This window comes from Haematobia irritans, chromosome 3, assembly GCF_050003625.1.
Source record: "Haematobia irritans isolate KBUSLIRL chromosome 3, ASM5000362v1, whole genome shotgun sequence".
NCBI classification, from domain to species: domain Eukaryota; kingdom Metazoa; phylum Arthropoda; class Insecta; order Diptera; family Muscidae; genus Haematobia; species Haematobia irritans.
Window position 1 is genome coordinate 30,684,991 of NC_134399.1, and position 17,821 is coordinate 30,702,811.

The 17,821-nt window shown below is 33.1% G+C and overlaps 1 protein-coding gene across 1 annotated transcript; it reads left to right on the forward strand.

Moving 5' to 3' along the window:
- Positions 1–1,657: 1,657 nt before the first annotated feature.
- Pis (phosphatidylinositol synthase) lies at positions 1,658–17,568 on the forward strand. The gene is made up of 5 exons (XM_075299603.1): positions 1,658–1,839; positions 2,200–2,334; positions 16,614–16,767; positions 16,826–16,986; positions 17,059–17,568. Exons 1-5 carry the CDS (start codon positions 1,788–1,790, stop codon positions 17,229–17,231), a joined length of 675 nt encoding a protein of 224 aa, XP_075155718.1. The 5' UTR covers positions 1,658–1,787; the 3' UTR covers positions 17,232–17,568.
- Positions 17,569–17,821: the final 253 nt, after the last annotated feature.

Genomic DNA, 17,821 nt, shown 5'->3' on the forward strand with positions numbered 1-17,821 from the left:
TAAATGTTTAATCAAATCAATAAACATCTACACAATCGTGTTTTACTTGACCACAATGATTCTTCTACAATTACCTTAAAATGCACTTTTTCTGATAGTTTGCAGGGGTTCTTATTGGCGTCCTTCGAAATTGATCTAAATAGGCACCTAATAATTGCACTGATGAGAAACTTTTTCGTAGTAACTTGGCGTGGTACAACTTCTCAATAGTGACGGCGCTTTTCCGACGAGTTTTTGATGTCGTATATGATTGTTTTCGACGTAGTGGGGATTCTCTGAAGCGCCCCCAAATTCAAAAAATGTTGGCAGGGTATATACCACGTATGGACTAACTCACAATTTAGAATACGATTTTAGATACCACAACCCAAGTAATTCGATTGTGGATGACAGTCTTTCGTAGAAGTTTCTACGCAATCCATGGTGGAGGCTACATAAGATTCGACCTGGCCGAATTTACGGCCATATATACTTGTTAAATTTTCATTCAAATATGTTCTATACGTGAACTCCACCAAAGCCGACTATATTTTAATCAAATTTTATAAAAACTTGATTAGAAAAGACCCATAGCATTGATTGTGTACAATTTCATCTTTTAAAATTAAAGGTTGAGTTACATGTCATGCGTTAATCCGTGCGTTGATGGAAGGGTTGCTATTTTTCAGTTTTAAGCACTCTAACAAAAATATTGCTTTCAAAGAGAAGATTCAACTCTTCAAACAACGGACGCATTAACGCATCGTATGTAACTGAACCTTAAGTGTTGATCACTTCAACTTCGGCTTGAAAAACAAAAAAAAATAGTACCCACCTTCAGTGCTGCCGCTACTACTTCAATCGAAGTATTTTGCTTCATTTTCACAAAATTTACTTCGTCACTCCTTCTTCCAAAAATCTGCTTCACTTTTTGTTCTGCTTCAAATTTTTAAATTTTTCCCCATATTACCTAATTGCTTTTCATATTCCTTTAATTACGATGAACATAGCGGTTTTAATCATTGCTGAAACCATGTACCAAATTTCAGCTGTATCGGATGAAATTTGCTTCTCTTAGAGTCCCCGCAAGCCAAATTTGGGGGTCCGTTTATATGGAGGCTATACGTAAAAGTGGACCGATATGGCCCATTTGTAATACCATCCGACACAATAACAACTACATCAATAACAACTACTTGTGCCAAGTTTCAAGTCGATAGCTTGTTTCGTTCGGAAGTTAGTGTGATTTCAACAGACGGACGGACGGAACATGCTCAGATCGACCCAGAATTTCTCCACGACCCAGAATATATATATACTTTATGGGGTCTTAGAGCAATATTTCGATGTGTTACAAACGGAATGACAAAGTTAATATACCCCCATCCTATGGTGGAGGGTATAATAAAATGAATTCTATTGTTTTGTTTTCAAAAATGTTGCTACTTCAATTTTATACAATCTACTCCACTTCTTTCCAAAATCTACTTCACTCAATTTTTCACTAGCGGCAGCACTGCCCACCTTATATTTTATTGCGTATACGTTACATACATACACATACGATTTAGTAAAGGGCGATAGCATCAATGCGCAATTAAGTTATCGATAACATGTGTCAGTAATACGATTTGTTGACCATATCGTAATCGAAAACAAATACTAGAATTTAATTTTGTTGTTGTTTAGAACTTGGTCTTGGTCAAAGTGATACGTTTGAAAAAGGTGGTGGAGCCAAAGACGAGGAATTTTTGCAATTTATTAAACCAAACAATTTCAATTTGTGCAAACGAACACCGGCAATCAAGATGTCAGTGCCAGAACACGACAACATTTTCCTCTTTATACCGAATTTAATCGGTGAGTAATTAAATACATAAATGATAACATCAACAACAACAGCGATGATAGAAACCACCTGAAAATACAATTATTTTGCAAAAGAAATAATCCTTGGAAGTTTTCGGAAAAATAAGTGTATAATTCAATTAAATCACATTGAGAAGGTAATGACGGAATCACCGAAGAAAAACAGCCAGCAGTGGGGTGTTTTTCTCTACATATGTTATAGATTTTTGCATTTGCGCCCCAATTGTATCCACCACTGAAATTGATTTTCGATGGAATCTCTTCACAAGTTCTTGTTGTTGGTGTAATGCTAATGTATGGATTGCTATATGCTGTTGTATGTTTACAAATTTCCAATTTTCGTTAATATAGGGTATGCCCGCATTTTCTTGGCTTTAATTGCATTTTGGTTTATGTCCACTAATTATGTTGTGGCCGGTTGGTGTTATGCAATAAGCGCCTTGCTGGACGCAGTGGATGGACATGCTGCCAGGGCTTTTAATCAGAGTAAGTGAAAATCATATCAACAATTTTTGAGGAATTCTATTACAGAAGGGGATTTTGTTTTCTACCTATATATGTTATCTGTGCCTTATTGACGTTGTATGTTGTAAATATGGATGGAAGAGGTGTTTTTTTTTTTAAGAAATTGCCCTTAGTCGTTGTGTTGTTTATGACTTCTTCGTTAGAGTATTGGATTTGTTTACGTGCCTGTTGGTTTTGTTTCTTTCTATAATGCCGCCAGCTATTGATTAGCTTGCTTGTTGTTGTCAAGCTATCTACCAAACGCAAGCAATTATCGTCGGTTGTTATAAAATATATCATTTAATTATAGCATTGCAAGGCATTATGGAAATTGAATATTTTCACTCTAAGAATGTTGTAGTGGTTCTTCACATATGAAAATTAAATCTGTTAACCTACTGAACCTTTTTTTATTTTTTTATAATTGAAACATTTCTTTTGATATTGCTATACTAGAGGCGTTGATAACTTTGGTTTTATGATTGGGATTCATATCTATTTTCGATAAAAATCTATGATAAAATTGATTGGGACTTATAAATTGAGAAATTATACCTCAATAATAATGTGTGGTTCTTTAATCGATTTTTTTTTGTTGTTTGGACTTTTTATGAAAAAAATTTAGGTTTTTAAAAGGATTATTTTATTTTTTATTTTGTTTCTTCTATTTGCATAGCTGAAAATTTTTTCGTTTTAATTTTTTATTACATTTTGGAATATATACATGCCTAGGGCTTGCTTTTGAATATAATCTAGCATGTATTGCGTTTTGTCTATATTAATTGATATAAGAATGACAAAGGGGGCTTGGCAAGACGGGCAACTGGAACCGAGCATAAATTTATATATTTTAATTTTTTAATGCTAATTAAATTGTATATGGGAAAATTTACGAGATTTTGAAAAACAAAAAATAAAATCGTAATAATTCAATCTAATTTCAATACAAATTTGGGCAAATCGTCAATGGTGTTATAACTTAAGGAAATTCTACGTCGCAAAATGCGACGGTATTTCAACTTCATAGTGCCGCTACTACATCAGTTTCACAATGTGTGCATTGGTATAGTACACTTTACAAAGAACCTAGATTTAATGCACATATAGAAAGAATTATTGACTCAATTGATTATTGATTCCATCGTAAAAATGTAAACTAAAATTAGCCAGTGAAAATTCATTACCAAACTGAGCCTGGAGCAAATCATTCTGTACCCAATTCTAAAGAATATTGGAAAATATTAATATGAATTCTATACCTTGATGCATTTAATTCAGCTTTAAACAATTGGTCCACCCTTCAAACATGCTGAAACTAAGCGTGACAGAATTTAAAAAGAAATCAAACAACTTCAACTGTTTCATTTTAATACAATTTTTCAATTGAATTAGTGGGATAAAAGGGAAAATCGTGAAAAACGTTTTGATTAAGAGACGCAATGACCAAAGGATAGAAAGGAGAAAGCTACACGATGCCCTTAACCCACTTGAGTTGCATGCTTTGGTGTTCAAGGTTTCACAAATATTATGGGGTAAAAAAGTCTGTCTTCAAATACGTGTTGGACATGTTAGCGACCCACATCTGTGAATATGAAAGAATTTTTAAATGGTTAGGTTAGGTTAGGTATAGTGGCAACCCGAGATTTCAGGCTCACTTAGACTATTCAGTCCATTGTGATACCACAGTTGTGAACTTCTCTCTTATCACTGAGAGCTGCCCGATTCTATGCTAAGCTCAATGATAAGGGACCTCATTTTTATAGCCGAGCCCGAACGGCGTTCCACATTGCAGTGAAATCACTTAGCTTCTCTAAGTGTGAGTGTGCGTCGTGAGTGTGCGTGAGCACAATATTACTCACGTGCACACCTATAATCTGTACATACCACCGTGGTGCAATGGTTAGCATGCCCGCCTTGCATACACAAGATCGTGGGTTCGATTCCTGCTTCGACCGAACACCAAAAAGTTTTTCAGCGGTGGATTATCCCACCTCAGTAATGCTGGTGACATTTCTGAGGGTTTCAAAGCTTCTCTAAATGGTTTCACTGCAATGTGGAACGCCGTTCGGACTCGGCTATAAAAAGGAGGTCCCTTGTCATTAAGCTTAACATGGAATCGGGCAGCACTCAGTGATAAGAGAGAAGTTCACCAATGTGGTATCACAATGGACTGAATAGTCTAAGTGAGCCTGATACATCGGGCTGCCACCTAACCTAACCTACCACTCACGAAGATTTTATTTTCGTGACTCACGATCACGCATGACATTTGGTTGGTTAATACGTGACTCACGACTCACGCGTAAATGTTCGTGAGTCACGATAATTTCGTGTCACGTACACACCTCTAGTACAGATCTCTGAACATGAGATGAGGATTCGGTAGTTGGATGTATCCCATCCTGGTGCGTGCTTATAATTTGTGATTTTTGACCTGAAATTACAGAAAAGTGATGCATTTTGGTCGCAACTCCCATGATTTTTTTGGGGGAATTATTCCCAAGAAATCTTATCGTTTTTCCCTTTTTATTGTCATTGTTAATACCAATTTTTCCTCAAGGGAAAAATTTCCCATTTTCGAAGTGGGTTTAGAATAAGGGAAATGATCAAATTTTCCCTGGGAGATTTTGTTTAGAATAGCGGTACAGGGAATAGGGAAAAAAATCCTAAGGAGCTATTTCAACATTGGGCTAATAATAACAGGTTGGCTGATAAGTCCCCGGTCTGACACATAGATGGCGTCGCTAGTATTAAATGCATATTATTTTTATATAGTACCAACCAAATGATTCGTGTCAAAATTTGACGTCTGTAAGTCAATTAGTTTATGAGATAGTGCGTCTTGAATTGAAAAAAAAAAGAATTTCGTTTTGATAAAATACTGTTTTCTGAAGGGAAAAATACGGTGGAAGCAAAAACTTGGCTTGATAATGAGTTTCCGGACTCTGCCTCAGGTAAATCAACAATAATTGATTGGTATGCAAAATTCAAGCGTGGTGAAATGAGCACGGAGGACGGTGAACGCAGTGGACGCCCCAAAGAGGTAGTTACCGACGAAAACATCAAAAAAATCCAAAAAATGATTTTGAATGACCGTAAAATGAAGTTGATCGAGATTGCAGAGGCCTTAAAGATATCAAAGGAACGTGTTGGATGAATGATAATCAATATATGGATATGCGGAAGCTCTGTGCAAAATGGGTCCGCGCGAGCTCAGATTTGACCAAAAACAACAACGTGTTGGTGTTTGCAGCTGTTAACTCGTAATATACCCGAGTTTTTCCATCGATATGTGACAATGGATGAAACATGGCCCCATCACTACACTCCTGAGTCCAATCGACAGTCGACTGAGTGGCCAGCGATCGGTGAACCGTCTCCGAAGCGTGGAAAAACTCAAAAGTCCGCTGGCAAAGTAATGGCCTCTGTTTTTTTGGGATGCGCATGGAATAATTTTTATCGATTATCTTGAGAAGGGAAAAACAATCAACAAGTGACTATTATATGGCGTTATTGGAGCGTTTGAAGGTCGAAGTCGTGGCAAAACGGCCCCATATGAAGAAGTTGTTCCACCAAGACAACGCACCGTGCCACAAGTCATTGAGAACGATGGCAAAAAATCATGAATTGGGCTTCGAATTGCTTCCCCACCCACCGTATTCTCCAGATCTGGCCCCCAGCGACTTTTTCTTGTTCTCAGTCGTCAAAAGGATGCTCGCAGGGGAAAAATTTGGCTGCAATGAAGAGGTGATCGCCGAAACTGAGGCCTATTTTGAGGCAAAACCGAAGGAGTACTACCAAAATGGTATAAAAAAATTGGAAGGTTGTTATAATCGTTGTATCGCTCTTGAAGGGAACTATGTTGAATACTAAAAACGAATTTTGACAAAAAATGTGTTTTTCTTCGTTAGTTATAAGTACGTTAATTTTTCTGCAAAAAAACAAAAAAAAAAAAAAAACAAAATATCTTTATGACAAACTACATTTCGAGAGATTTAATAAAATAATTTTTAATAAAACCGTAAAAAAAGATCATCTACCAATATCTGAATGGCATTTCTTTTTCAACGCTTGTCGTGTTTGGAACATTTTATCTGCGACGATAAAACTCATTGGCAATGCTAATACATTCAAGAATGATTGATTCAAGAATTTTTTCTCTATAATGTTAATTTATGCACAATCTTATCAATAAGGGAATGTTTATTTCTAAATGTCTGCTTAATCATTATTCTCTATTCCATTATTCCTATAAACATTGAGATTTTTTAATGTTTATCTATGATATAAATAAATATAACAATATTCCCTGTCTTACCGTTATCAAATTGACTTTAAAACTAGCCTTAACGGTGTAGCTGAGGGACTAACCACTCCAGAAAATTTTATGCCTTATCATTGGCCCTTTAACTCATTGGATTAAGCTATGTCGGAATGGAGCAGGGTGCTCAGCTTTGGCTTATCCGGTGTATATAAAATTGGATTTTTGGATTAGTTTCGACCCACGACCTTGGCATCGCTTCAATTTAATGCTTTGTTAGGCCTACTAATGGATATTATGGTGACTAAGGGTCGCATCTATCCGATTTTTTTAATTTAAACACATGCGTAATTATTGTGGTTAACAGATGACAGAATTTCTAATTTTCTTCTCGATTGTTTAAAAGGCATTTTACTTGTGTAGCAATAAAATCTCTTGGTATCATATTGATATCGCTCTACAGTCACTGTATTCGTCGGATTTAGCCATGTCTGATTTCGGACTTTTCAGTAAATTCAAGCGATAACTACAGGGAAACCGTTTTGACTGCTATTCTGCAAATTGACTTTCACGAATTGAAAAACAAAAACTTTGGCATAAGTGAATTGCAGCCGGGGGATTTCTTTAAGAAGTCGGAAATCGATTTTCCATAATAAAGAATTTTAGTATCTGCAGTGAGTAACAGAAGTTCCCCTAAAACTTTAGATTAATATTCTAACAAATGTTTATTTAAATCCAGTCGCTATATACACCGCCTTTCAATTTGAAAAACAGGTATTTGGAATTATAATGTTGGTCTCATTTAGTTCCTCTAACAACCATCTACCATATTTGTCTATGTTTTCTATCAATATTTTCTCTGCAGCTATGCGTGCAACAAAACCCCGGAAAAAGTGAAGCCATGAACCCTAATTTAAAACAAAACAAGGTCATTGTCCACTTGGAACATTTCTCAATTACATTTACTTTGCATTACAAATGGAGTCCAAAGAAAAGTATATTTCATTTCATTTCATTTCTTTATTAAATGCATTCCTACACAACAAGATTAAAATCTTATAGTTATAGTATAGGATATTAGCCTATGAATTGTTTTGAGACTTTGGTTCACTCATTTCAAGCTCTCTTCGGAAAATAGAGGTAAAAGAGAAAATTCGTGCATATAACCACAAAATCGTTTCTTTTTCAATTTACTGCGTAATTGTAGAGTAAATGTTTTGAAAATGAAAACATTGCTATGATGTCAGATGTATTTTATATACATTTCCATTTTGAAGCAATTTCCAAAAAAATGTTTATATATTCGTCATTCATGTTTTCTAGCTGATATGATATTTTATTGTTTTTTTTTTCAATTCTTCGCTTGTATTTGATCAACAAGTGAATTTATTTTATTGTTTAGCCATTTGCCTAATGCAATAGTGTATGTGGTTGTTTATGTAGGTATTCACATTTTTTCAAATGCTTGTTTATCTACCTCACTTCTTACAATGCCATGCAAATGCATGATGATTGAGTGCGTTCTAATCGATGGTGATTTAACTTTATTTGATAGTTTTGCCTTGCCCTTTGGCTTTTGTGCACATATCCATTTCAATAATAGTGGGAACCACTTTGCTTAATAGAATTGTCAATTTAAAAATTAATTTGGAAACTACTTATTGATTATTCGAGTTTTTTATATAGGAATAGGATTATTGAATAGAAATATGCCATATGTAACAATAGAAGATACATTGAAATCCTATCATTTGTATGTATGAAGCATATATGAGTTTTCCACAATATAATAAATCCTTTCTAATTTATCGATAATTCTGGTTATGTTTTTTTTTGTAAATATACATAACAAAAGAATTATTCATGAAGTTCAAATTTATCAAGGTTTCATTTTCCTTTAATCTGTTCAATTTTATCGTCACATAATTTATATTGGAGTGCCGAAATATATTTACTCATCACATCTAATCTCTTTAAAAGCATATCAACAATCAATGTTGTTTATTGTGAAATGATTTGAAGAAGAATAATACAAACAAAAATAATTTTTGATTCAATGCAGTTTGTACTTTAAAACATTATTCGACAAAAATCTACGTCATCAATAAACTATTTGAGCGCAAATTAGGGTGGATTTTTTCAAATGTTTGAGAATTTATTCCGAAAAGCTCAGTAGCTACTACTTTTTTCCATTTTTCTGGCATCAGATGGATACCGCGACGAAAAACGACACATCTTTTGAATCGATACTCGAATCGCCTCAATAGCACCGGAGGAAAGAGACCTCCCACGGCAGACTAGGGTAGTTTTAGCCCAGTTAAGAGCAGGCAAGTGCTGCCGCCTCAATTCCTATTTATCATTGATTGATAGCAGCGTAGCTGACGTATGTCCAATATTAGTCGCAGAGTTCCTCGATCTGGCCACAAGCTGAAGTACCAAAGCGTATAACATAAAAATGGATGAAATCACAATAAACTGTTACAACAACAACAAAAATTTCCTATAGAAATAAAAATTTTGCAAAAATTTTCTATACAAATTCGATTTTGACAAAATAAAAATGTTGACAAAATTTTCTATAAAATAAAATTTTGACAAAATTTTCTATAGAAATAAAATCTTGACAAAATTTTCTATAAAAATAAAATTTTGACAAAATTTTCTTTAAAATAAAAATTTGATAAAATTTTCTATAAAAATAAAATTTTGACAAAATTTTCTATAGAAATAAAATTTTGACAAAATTTTCTATAGAAATAAAATTTTGACAAAATTTTCTACCAGCATCAGTTACAGAAGTCAACACACAATATAGCAGCGCTGACAATGCAGTCTATAAAGTACAGTTTCGTCGCAAAAACTTTAATCCAAAATCTTTGCACAATGTACAATCAATTTGCAATGTTATCGTTACATGGAGAAAACATAAACAAAATAGAAATGACCGTCCAACGCAATGCTGGAATTGCTCAATGTATGGACACGGTGGTGAGCACTGTCACCGCCAACCAGCGTGTATGATTTGCGCTAACCTGCACCACACTAATGAGTGCCCACTAAATAATAATGAGAAAACACCAGCTGTATACACGTGTTTTAATTGCAAAAAACATGGTAGGGATCGCACTGACCATTCTGCCAACGACATTCATTGCCCATTTCGCGCCCTTTACTTGGAGAAACGAGCGAATGCAACATCGAAGAACAATCGTGCTAATATAAAACAACGTAGCAATAGACAACGAGAGCAACAACATAATGCCTCCAACAACACTGTTTATAATAACATAATTAACAACAATAATAATAACATCAGAGGCTACCAAAACGGTGGTCCCTCTTACTCTGCATGCTTAAGAGAAAACAATGATCTCTTCAACATTGAAGAACTCTTTAACATATTTGTTACTACTCTGAATGATCTCCAAAAATGCACAACAAAAGTAGAACAAATTCAAGTTGTTATGTCCATGGTACGTCTAGCTTATGACTTACGATAAACATGCTACAATAAATATTCTTCATTGGAATGCAAATGGCATATCCAACTTTTCTAATTTAAAACAGCTTGAATATGTGCTAGAAAAAGAGAAAATATTGATCGCATCAATAAATGAGACTTACTTCAATGAAAAGCACAAACCTTACTTAAAAAACTATTACATATATCGAAACGATAGGGAAGAAACTAGGGGAGGCGGAGTAGCACTATTCGTAAGAAAAACTTTAAAACACAAACTTTTAAGCATAGTGGCCACCAAAATCATAGAAAATATCTCCGTTGAGATAACTATAAACCAGAAACCAATTACAATCACGACGGCGTATTCTCCCAAATACACCGAATTTTTCACAGAAGATGTTCTTAAACTTGCTACTACCAACAAAGAATTTATAATGCTTGGAGATTTCAATGCAAAGCACACTACTTGGCATTGTTCATCGAACAATACAGCAGGTAACCGTCTTTTCAGCCTCCAACAATCTTCGAATTTCTTCCTTCAATGCCCAAACGAACCTACTTATTATCCTCATCAACTAAATCGTGATCCCTCTGTTTTAGACATAGTATTAAGTAATACTAATCTAGATTTGAGCCTACAAGTATTAGATTACGACATTCCTTCTGACCATCGGCCACTAATTTGCAGGGTCAAACAAGCTTCAACGAATTTTATGGGTCTAGGACATTTTAACTTCAAATGCACAAATTGGGAAGCATATAAAAACCTCATTGATGACAGAATATCTATGAGATCCACGATTTATAACACCAAACAATCCATTGACGCTGAGATATCCAAACTAACAAATCTCATCCTCAAAGCAAGAGATCTTACTACACCTAAAGTGTCGCTAACTAATAATTACATTTTACCACAAAATATTATTAATCTGATACGCACCAGACGATGCTTGAAAAGAAAAGCTCAACGCTCTTCTAATTACTCTGAGACAAATTTATACAACCAATGCGTAAAACAACTTTCTCAAATAATAACGGAGAGAATTAATATCGAAAGGAACAGAAAATGGAACAATATGCTCTCAAAGTTAACCCCAGGAGACAAATCTTTTTGGAAAATGAGTAGAAATCTAAGAGGCAAATCCAATAAGAGTGTACCAAACTTTTCTACAGACAATCTGACAATCAGTTCTGACGAGGATAAAGCAGAGATACTTGCGGAAACATTCGCAGAATCTAATAACTTAACATCTGATTACAAACACTCTTTTGATAGAAAAGTCAATCGTGATGTGAAGCTTTTCCTAAACGAGTCAAATAGTTCTGATGATGTTGTTGAAACATCTTTTGAAGAAGTCTGCAACATAGTCAAACACCTCAAATCCTCAAAATCTCCTGGTCTAGATGATATATCTAATTTATTAATAAAACATCTTCCACCAAGGGGATTACACATATTGGTTAAGATATTCAATAGTTGCTTTAACTTAAATTATTTTCCAAAACATTTTAAACAAGCAAAAGTAATACCAATACCAAAACCTACGAAACCAAAGAAGGACCCCAAGAGTTATAGACCTATAAGCCTCTTATCAAATATTGGGAAATTATTTGAAAAAATCATTCATAACCGATTAAATGATTTCGCAACCAATCATAATTTAATTGCAAATGAGCAATTTGGATTTAAGAAGGGTCACAGTTCAATACACCAAGTAAACCGGATAAAAAACATTATAGTTTCAAATAAACGTAAAAAGCTGTCAACTGGTCTTATATTACTTGATATTGAGAAAGCCTTCGACACGGTCTGGCATAATGGACTTGTTTATAAACTAATAAAATCTGGAGTACCTAATTACTTATGTCGTCTTATAGCAAATTTTCTTGAAAATAGAACATTTGTTGTATCGGTTAATAACACACTTTCAACTCATAGAAAAATAACATCTGGGTTACCTCAAGGATCCATACTGTCACCTCTTTTATACTCTGTTTACACATCAGATTTTTCTGCTCCGAATTACCTTACCACAGCCTACTATGCAGATGACACAGCGCTAATAACTAGCAGTAAACTCACAAAAGCCCTGCTTAAGAAGATGGAAAGGGGTCTCAAGGCGTGTAGCAAATTTTTTTACAAATGGAAAATCAAAATTAACCCTATTAAAACACAAGCAATCATTTTTCCGTATAATAATTCTCCAAAACGAGAACCAACCCGAGATTTAAATTATGGAAATGAGACAGTTCCAATCGCAAATTATGTGAAATATCTGGGCGTTACCCTAGATAAAAAACTTACATTTAAGCAACATATAGACGAAACTTGCGCAAAAACTATGAAGACAATAAGATGCTTGTGGGCCTTAATAAATAAAAACTCAAAACTTAATATTAAGAACAAAAATCTTATATTTACAAGTATAATTAGACCATCTCTTACATACGGATGTCCCATCTGGTATAAAGCCGCTAAAACAAACTTAAAAAAGCTTCAAGTCATCCAGAACAAATGTCTTAAGATAATACACAACAAACACTGGAGATACTCCACCGATGCTCTACATATGGAAACTGGCTTTGAACGGTTACATTATTTTATTAAGAGATATACCGATAACTATCTGTCTAAAATTGAAATCTCTTCTTATCCATTGATAAAAGAGTGTCTAGACTTAACTCAATAATTTTTGTTAAAATTAATTAGCAAATAGAAAAGCGTACGTATGGGTAATTTACTATTAATTAGTAAATCACAAAATACGTGCATTTTTTCACTTATATTTGACATCTAACTTTAAAATCAAATAAAGGTTTTTCCCTAATTTTTCCTTTACGAACATTACATCCAATAAAACAGAAACCTAAACTTGTATTAAAGTCTCACTCGCTGTAATATATTATATAAAATCTCGTAACCCTGTAAATATTGTCTGAACAAATGGTAAATAAAGATGAATATATATAAATTGAAAAAAAAAAATTGAAATTGACAAAATTTTCTATAGAAATAAAATTTTGACAAAATTTTCTATAGAAATAAAATTTTGACAAAATTTTCTATAAAAATAAAATTTTGACAAAATTTTCTATAGAAATAAAATTTTGACAAAATTTTCTATAAAAATAAAATTTTGGCAAAATTTTCTATAGAATTAATATTTTCTACAGAAATAAAATTTTGACAAAATTTTTTTATAGAAATAAAATTTTGACAACATTTTCTATAGAAATAAATAAATAATAATAAATAAAATTTGATAAAACTTCTATACAAATAAAATTTTGAAAAAAATTTCTATAGAAATAAAATTTTAAAAAAATTTTCTATAGAAATAAAATTTTGAAAAAATTTTCTATAGAAATAAAATTTTGACAAAATTTTTTCTAGAAATAAAATTTTTACAAAATTTTCTATAGGAATAAAATTTTGACAAAATTTTCTATAGAAATAAAATTTTGACAAAATTTTCTATAGAAATAAAATTTTGACAAAATTTTCTAAAGAAATAAAATGTTGCAAAAATGTTCTAATGAAATAATTTCTAAAGAAAAATTTTTCTCAAGTCACTTGTCGGCAGTACTTGTGGTGCGGACAAAGAAACCTTGTTAACTACCTATAAGGCAATTGGCCGGACAGTGGTAAACTATGCAGCGCCAGTGTGGACACCGCAGACTAGTGATACGCAGTGGAATAACATTCAAACCTGTCAGAACGCTGTCCTTAGAACTGCGACTGGGTGTCTCCGCAGCACACCCCTGGATCACCTTTATGTGGAGACAAAGATCATCCCTGTGCGAAGACACAACTACATGTTGTCAAAGCATTATCTCCTGGGTTGTTATCGCAGTAATCATCCAAACCACCATCTCATGGATGCACAACCACCACCCAGGAACGTAAGGGTTGATATACATAATCTAGAGCGCGAGATCCAGCGCTACTAAAGAGAACCTCTAGATCAAGCAGCGTACCAGGCAGGTTTGAACAGGATTCATGAGGATACTGTAGCTGAAGCGGTGAGAAGCTACAAGGCTAATCCTGTTCTCGGAGTTCGTCCACCGCCCATAGCACCGGAGGAAAGAGACCTTCCACGGCAGACTAGGGTAGTTTTAGCCCAGTTAAGAGCAGGCAAGTGCAGCCGCCTCAATTCCTACTTATCAGTGATTGATATCAGCGTAGCTGACGTATGTCCAATTTGCAACCAAGGGCCACACGACACGCGTCATCTTTTCTCTTGCCCAGCTAAACCAACCCGACTTACCGCCAGGTCACTCTGGACGCACCCCACCTTAGTCGCAGAGTTCCTCGATCTGGCCACAAGCTGAAGTACCAAAGCGTATAACATAACAAGTAAGGAAAGTCTAAAGTCGGGCGGGGCCGACTATATTATACCCTGCACCACTTTGTAGATCTAAATTTTCGATACCATATCACATCCGGAAAATGTGTTGGGTGCTATATAAAAAGGTTTGTTACAAACTTGTTTTTATTGTATTCGACCTGTATTTTATTTTTCCAATTATTGAATTGTTGATTGAAACGAGCTCGAGGTCTGTATTTTTTAATTTATTTTTTTATTCAATATTTCGTCTTTTCATTGAAAGACTTCATCGGGAAAATTATTGAAAACAACAAAATATTACACCCACTATTGAGTAGAACCTAACGACACAGCGTCTGTTGTCATACTTTGTCCCAAATACATGCATTTAAATATCACTCGATTTGGACAGAATTTGATAGACTTTTACGAAATCTATAGACTCAAAATTTAAGTTGGCTAATGCACTAGGGTGGAACACAATGTTAGTAAAAAAATATGGGAAACGTTTAAATCTGAAGCAGTTTTGAGGAAACTTCGCAAAAGTTTATTTATGATTTATCGCTCGATATATATGTATTAGAAGTTTAGGAAGATTAGAGTCATTTTTACAACTTTTCGACTAAGCAGTGGCGATTTTACAAGGAAAATGTTGGTATTTTGACCATTTTTGTCGAAATCAGAAAAACATATATATGGGAGCTATATCTAAATCTGAACCGATGTCAACCAAATTTGGCACACATAGCTACAATGCTAATTCTACTCCCTGTGCAAAATTGCAACTAAATCGGAGTTAAAAATTGGCCTCTGTGGCCATTTGAGGGTAAATCGGGCGAAAGCTATATATGGGAGCTATATCTAAATCTGAACCGATTTGGCTGATATTTTGCAAGTTTTTCGAGACTCACAAAATATTCGGATGTACGGAATTTGAGGAAGATCGGTTGATATACACGCCAATTATGACCACATCGGTGAAAAATATATATGGCAGCTATATGTAAATCTGAACCGATTTTTTCCAAAATCAATAGGGATCGTCTTTGAGCCGCAACAGGACCCTGTACCAAATTTTAGGACAATCGGACTAAAACTGCGAGCTGTACTTTGCACACAAAAATACACCAACAGACAGACAGACAGACGGACATCGCTAAATCGACTCAGAATTTAATTCTAAGACGATCGGTATACTAAACGATGGTTCTCAGACTTTTCCTTCTTGGCGTTACATACAAATGCACAAACTTATTATACCCTGTACCACAGTAGTGGTGAAGGGTATAAAAATGGATGAAATCACAATAAACTGTTACAACAACAACAACAAAAATTTTCTCCAATCTTTTTTTTTTTTTTTGGAGTATGCTTATTTCCCGAAAAACTCGAAAATACCAACTCCAAAGGGCTACAACAACAAAAATTTTCTATAGAAATAAAAATTTTGCACAAATTCAATTTTGACAAAATTTTCTATAGAAATAAAATTTGACAAAATTTTCTATAGAAATAAAAATTTTGCAAAAATTGTCTATAGAAATAAAATTTGACAAATTTTTCTATAGAAATAACATTTTGACAAAATTTTCTATAGAAATATAAATTTTGCAAAAAAATTCTAAAGAAATAATTCCTAAAAAAAAAATTTTCTATAGAAATAAAAATTTTACAAAAATTTTCTATACAAATTCAATTTTTACAAAATTTTCTATAGAAATAAAATTTTGACAAAATTTTCTATAAAAATAAAATTTTGACAAAATTTTCTATAGAAATAAAATTTGACAAAATTTTCTATAGAAATAAAAATTTTGCAAAATTTTCTATAGAAATAAAATTTTACAACATTTTCTATAGAAATAAAATTTGACAACATTTTCTATAGAAATAAAATTTTGACAAAATTTTCTATAAAAATAAAATTTTGACAAAATTTTCTATAGAAATAAAATTTTGATAAAATATTCTATACAAAATCAATTTTGACAAAATTTTCTATAGAAATAAAATTTTGACAAAATTTTCTATAGAAAAAAATTGATAAGACTGCCTATAGAAAAAATTTTGATAAAATTTTCCTATAGAAAAGAAAAATTTGACAAAATTTTCTTTAGAAATAAGATTTTGACAAAAAATTCTTATAGAAATTTAATTTTTCCAATTATGTATTTACTAAATATTTTTATTTTGTTTTTCATTTTAGGCACTCGTTTTGGAGCCATGTTGGATCAATTAACTGATCGATGTGGTACCATGGGTTTGCTGGTAACTCTAAGCTATTTCTATCCCAGCTACATGTTTTGGTTCCAACTATCAATGGCCATTGACGTGGCCTGTCATTGGTTGTACATGCAAACGTAAGGCAAATTATAGTTTTTTTTAATAAAAATAATAACAATATTTTTTTTATTGTAGGAGCGTTGTTGTAGGCAAAACATCCCACAAAGCCACCGATCTCAGTGAAAACATTGTTATGCGTATTTATTATAAAAAGGACGTATTGACATTTATGTGCTGCGTCAATGAAGCATTTTATATCAGTCTTTATTTATTGCATTTTACCAATGGACCTATGCGTAAGTTTTGCGACTCTCAATATTACGAGACTTGTAACTAAATTATTGTTTACTACTTTTATTTTACTGCAGTTTTTGGATTATCCCTGTTTAAAATGGTGGCCGTTCTTACAGCACCCTTGGCTGTATTGAAGGCATTGATAAGCTGCATGCATGCCTATGTGGCCAGTGTTGATTTGGCCAATGTTGACAAACGTGAACGTGTGGAGAAACGTGCCAAAGAAGCAAGCAAGCGTTCGGAATAAATCCGAAAAAACTTTATGGATTTCCTTATTAGTTATTAAGTTGCAAGTCCAAACATAAGTGGTATGGCTTCCATGTTATTGCCATGCGCCTATGTAATTGTTGTAACACAACAAAAATGTAACAACTAAAGATTCCAATTTATTTATTTTGTAATTATTCAACAAAGAAACTCCGATTTTATACACATATGTGTTGTATTTCTCTTCACTATATACACACATACATACACACATTGTACAATTACTGATAATCGTTGTAATACATAAGTTTTAACAATAACTTATTGTTTCAAAAACAAAACAAGAAAATACAAAACGATTGTTTCGAAGGAAAGTATATTTTATTGTTTTATAGATTTTAAGTTATTCTTTATACATAGGTATTGTTTAATTATTTATTTAAATTAAATTTTACATAATTATTAAGTAGCTAAACAAAATCGTTTACAAATTCACAACTAAAATTTGTTTTTTTTTTTTCGTTGGAAAAATAATTATTTTCTTTTTATTTCGACATTTGTTTTCTATTTTCATTTTTGGAATTTTAATCTAAATCCTAAAGAGATAAGTAAAATGAAGTATTGTGTAAA

Coding starts and splice junctions, on each gene's coding strand:
- Pis (XM_075299603.1), top strand. CDS start 1,788: ATGTCAGTGCCAGAACACGACAACATTTTCCTCTTTATACCGAATTTA. Junction 16,768..16,825: donor CATTGGTTGTACATGCAAAC/GTAAGGCAAATT, acceptor TTTTTATTGTAG/GAGCGTTGTTGTAGGCAAAA. Junction 16,987..17,058: donor TTTTACCAATGGACCTATGC/GTAAGTTTTGCG, acceptor ATTTTACTGCAG/TTTTTGGATTATCCCTGTTT.